We start from the raw sequence: 4,321 nt of genomic DNA, 5'->3' as shown, positions 1-4,321 counted from the left end.
TAGGAGGAGGACTCCATAGACCAATGTAGGTCACATCAGGTATTTGTTGCCATTGATCTGTGCACCCACACACTTGAACGGCTGACGCACTACATCAGTGAGGGGTGATGGAGGGATGCCTGAGCACACACTGGACATGCATCTCAAGGGTCAAGAGGAGGGAAGTAGCTGCTTTTGAGTGATTGTCTAAAACCAGCGCCCTGATTTTTGCAAGTAAAACCAGCTCCATTGTCAGTTTCTTGAAAAAAAATTGGGGTTTATTGATTTAAACTGCAAACAGTCGTTACAAAAGAGATTCTCTTTTAAATAAACTCACACGAAGAGTAAGAAAAAGCAATGTAGTGAACAGTAAGGGGGGAGGAAATTACATTCATTAACTCTCTTTGTGCCAGTCCCATTCACCTTGGCAAGGAAAACTCTGAACTTGGAATACAGAAATGCAAAGACAAACTGTATTTGGAATGTCTTCAGATAGGCACTTTGAGCCAAAGGCTTTTCTCCTTGAAGAATCTATACAAAAAAAGATAAAAAGGTCTTCCTTCCATGCTGCCTCGCAACAGAGCTCAGGTACGTACATTCTAAAGCCCAGGTAGACAAGACCCAGGGGAGAGGAAGAGGAGAAGAGGAAAGGCAAAGAAGCACATTAACTCAATTTGCAGTCCAACACAAAAAAAAAAAAGGAGGGAATTCTAAAATAAATAATCCAAACACAGTTTTTGCATTTTTTTAAATTAATTTTTCATTTTTTAAAATAAAATAACCAAAAAAGTGTAAAGTTACAAAAAACGTCATTGTAGTATAATATATTAAACTGTGGGGAAAAAAAAAGGAAAAAAGACACTTCACAATCTTAAGATTAATATGGAAGATCATAATTTAAACATAAAAGAATATATTCTATGGATTCATCATCCCGATAAATATGAACAAAATTAACAAAAAAGCATAGGTTTCGGCAATAAATACGTTTTGATAAGTTAAATAAGCTTTTTTATATTGTTGTGCAGTGACAAGCAAAATTTGCTCTCCAATTTCTGAAAAGTTATACAAAATTAAAAACCCAGGAAAAAAATAATAAAAAGCTTGGCGTGAGTGCTCTAAGATAGGTCTAAAGTACTCTAGAGCAAAACCATTAAAGCTATGTCTACTGGAACTTTGTTTACACGAACTTGTGTGTGTGTGTATATGCGTGGAATGACTTCCGTCAGCCCCACCCCCTCTATTTCTTTGTTTTAAGATGTCACATGAATACACGGGGAACTTTTAGCACCAAAATCAAGTCTCTCATAGTCCATCTGGTTTTTGTATATTTTTTTTTGTTTTCTTCCTCCCAGTCGAAGTCCCACTCACATTACAATCTTTGTCTGTTCTCAGCTTTTTCTTCCTGCAGACCTGAGTGGATCCAGGCAAGATTAGTCTTTAAGGGGAGGGGAGAAAGAGGACTGGATGTTAACAGTTGCCCACATGCCTGCAGCCTAGCGGTAACTGGCCAGTCGGGAAAGGACTGGGAGAGGGCGATGCAGTACATGGCCAGGGGAGGGAGCTGGATCTGGACATTCCTGCACATCTGGAAGTGCACAGAGCTGCTGGTGCCCTCTGCAGCTGGAGAGGTAATACAGTCACAGTGAAAAAAAGTGTTAAAAGGCACTAAATTTTTGTAAACGTTATTGCTTTTCATCGTAATTTGGCACTTAAGGTTTAAGCCAGCGGGTCTACAGCAGGCAGGTGGACATGTTAACATCCAGCTTGGACTTCTGGGGACGGGGTGGGGAAAATTCAGCTTAACATCGTAATAGAGATTGGGGGGAGGGGGGGGAGTGAGAGGAAACCCCAGATTAGTCGTCAGAGATGGAGAGTCTGCTGAAGATGGGAAGACGTCTTGAGGTGTCCAGGATAGGGGAATCTGAGCCGCTGTGGCTGCTGCTGGAGCTGCTCAGATAGCCCTCCTGGTCAGAGAGGGAGTCCTGAGGACTGGGTGGCGAGTCAAACATGTTGGGGGACTCGGACATGGGCCTGAACAAGAAGGTAGTGGGGGAGTTCCCGCTGGGCACCTGCACCCCCATGCTGGGGGCGAAGAGACTGACCAGCTCCTGGCTGGAGAAGGTGAAGGGGTTGCTGGCGCAGTCAGGCAAGGTGGGGGAGCCCAGCAGGTCGTCGGCGCTCAGCATGGGCGGCGGGGTGATGGAGGTGGGGCTGTCCAGCAGCCCGCTGGCAGCAGCGCTGGGGAAGCCGGCGAAGCTGAAGCTGTGCTGCAGGCGGGGTCTGTCGGCGGCGGCGGGCTCGCGGCTCCCCGCCACGGCGCGGCGCTCCTCCGCGTTGTGGATGAAGTGGCAGCGCGGCCCGTAGGGGCAGAACCCGATGGTGTGGAAAGTGCGGCAGAGCTCGGTCTTGTACTTGGGGTGGCGGGTGAGGCTCCGCAGCTCGTGGATGCCGTGGGCGAACTGGCATTTGTCGCCGTACTTGCAGGCGCCGTTCTCCTCGAAGGGGCGGCACAGCTCCGTCTTGTAGCGGCTGGAGTTGACCTGTCCCCCGGGCTGCTTCTGCTGCAGCAGGCGCTCGCCGCCCTCGGAGAAGGAGCGGTCCCGAAAGCGGCTTTCCCGAGGGCCCAGCACGGGAGCCGGCTCCCCTTTGAGAGCGCCCAGGAGCTGGTTCTGGTGGAACTTGGAGTTGGGCAGGGTGACCGAGTGCCGCCTAGGGAACCCCCCGGCGGCCGGGGTGCCCACCGCCTTCCTGTCCAGCAGGCACCCGCTCACGCCCGAGGGGCTGTAATTCAGCATCTTGTTGCCCTGCGGGGAGAAACCAAGGGCCGGTCAGCGCCGCCGCCTCCGCTGGCGCCTCCCGCGCAGCGAGCGCGGAGGGCGGTCACCGAGCAAACCGACCACCGGGCGAGAGCCGCCGCCCCCGCGGCATCTCCCGAGGCGCAGAGAAACCCCCCGGGGGGCGGCGGAGAGCGGGAAAAGCAGCGCCAGCGTCTGCCCAGCCCCCCCCCTCCCCGCCCCGGCGGGAAGGACCGGCCCCGCCACGCGGCTCGGCGGGGAGCGGCGGCGGAGCCCGGGACCGGGCGGCGAAACGCAGCCCTCGTCCCCCACCCCCGCGCTCCGACTTCGCTCCCGGTTCGGGGAGAAAAGAACCCCCTAAAAAAACAGCACAACGCTACAAAACCACGAACTCCGACAAAAACACGACCCCTGGCTCGTACCTTGCATAAAACTTCGCTGAGGTCGAAGATGCTGGGCGACACCAGGGCCGTGGACATGTTCGGGCGCGGGGACACGCGGCGTGGGTCGGGCTCAGCCTCCGGCACCCCGGCCCGCAGCCTCCCCGCTCCGCCGCTCCCGGCGCGCTCGGCGGAACCTCAACTTATAAAGTTTCGGAGTTACCCCCCGGGAGGAGGAGCCGGCGGCGGGAGGAAGGGGAGGAGGAGGGTAGGGTGATTGACACCGGCGCTGAATCACCCCAAAGGGCGGGCGGGGGGGCGCGCGTCGCGCCCCCGCGAGCCCCGGGCGCACGCGCAGCCCCGAGCCCGCTGCGACCCGCGTCGCGCGCAGCCCCGAGCGCAGCGGGGCGTCGGTTCGATTCCCCACCCCGACCCCCCTCCCGAGCCGCGCTCTTCCCCCCCGACTTTTATTGAAGCCTGGCAGGCTCTGCGAGCTCCCATCCGCGCTCATTGAAATGATGAAAGTACGGGTTTGCCCTTTGAAAGCGTGTTCGATGGCTCCCGCTTCGCTCCCCGCAGAACCCTCCTCCAAAAAAACAACAGGGAAAAAAAAAAAGAAACAAAATACCGTCGGCGGGCCAATAATCTGTTCCAGATTTCGCTCGGCACACCGTGATTCACGCAGATTCCCGAGGCTCCGCACCCCCAGCCCGTGCTTCCCCCCCTTTTCCCCGGGAAGGGAGCCCCGCCCGGCGCAGCGCAGCCCCCGGCTCGAAGGAGCGATCGCTTCTTCTGGTGTTTGCTTTGGGGCTGCAGGAGCTGGAATGTGAGCTGGCGGCTGAGCTTTTCCCCCTCCTTCCGTCTTCAAGACCAGCCTAAATAACCGACGCAGAGAAACGCCCGCAGGCTCCGACTATTCCAGATTTTATATATATATATATATATATGTATTATTTACTTAAGTAGAACGATCAGGTTCCTCGAATTTCCTTCTCTTTCTCGTTCCCCCCTTCCCCCCGCCGGCCTTGGCCAGCAGTGGGGAGTAACCAGGGGAGAGACCAGCCTGTTCTTTCTGCAGTTGTTTACTCGTTCTGTAGATGGTGCTTGTTCCCAGGGCTCTGAGCCTCTCTATAATTAAACCCAGTTTAATTGTTAGGTTAGAAA

At 54.5% G+C, this 4,321-nt stretch overlaps 1 protein-coding gene across 1 annotated transcript; it reads right to left on the bottom strand.

The window, feature by feature from the left end:
• Positions 1–235: 235 nt before the first annotated feature.
• Positions 236–3,360, bottom strand: ZFP36L1 (ZFP36 ring finger protein like 1). Its single transcript, XM_054068810.1, has 2 exons — positions 3,200–3,360; positions 236–2,786 (listed from the first exon to the last, which is right to left on the bottom strand). The coding sequence occupies exons 1-2, from the start codon at positions 3,254–3,256 to the stop codon at positions 1,836–1,838; spliced, it is 1,008 nt and encodes a 335-aa protein (XP_053924785.1). The 5' UTR covers positions 3,257–3,360; the 3' UTR covers positions 236–1,835.
• Positions 3,361–4,321: the final 961 nt, after the last annotated feature.

Source organism: Cuculus canorus, chromosome 5, assembly GCF_017976375.1.
Source record: "Cuculus canorus isolate bCucCan1 chromosome 5, bCucCan1.pri, whole genome shotgun sequence".
In the NCBI taxonomy this organism is placed as follows: domain Eukaryota; kingdom Metazoa; phylum Chordata; class Aves; order Cuculiformes; family Cuculidae; genus Cuculus; species Cuculus canorus.
Note: the sequence above shows the minus strand (reverse complement) of the source record. Positions and strands in the feature narration are given on the sequence as shown.

Coding starts and splice junctions, on each gene's coding strand:
- ZFP36L1 (XM_054068810.1), bottom strand. CDS start 3,256: ATGTCCACGGCCCTGGTGTCGCCCAGCATCTTCGACCTCAGCGAAGTT. Junction 2,787..3,199: donor TCAGCGAAGTTTTATGCAAG/GTACGAGCCAGG, acceptor TTCTCCCCGCAG/GGCAACAAGATGCTGAATTA.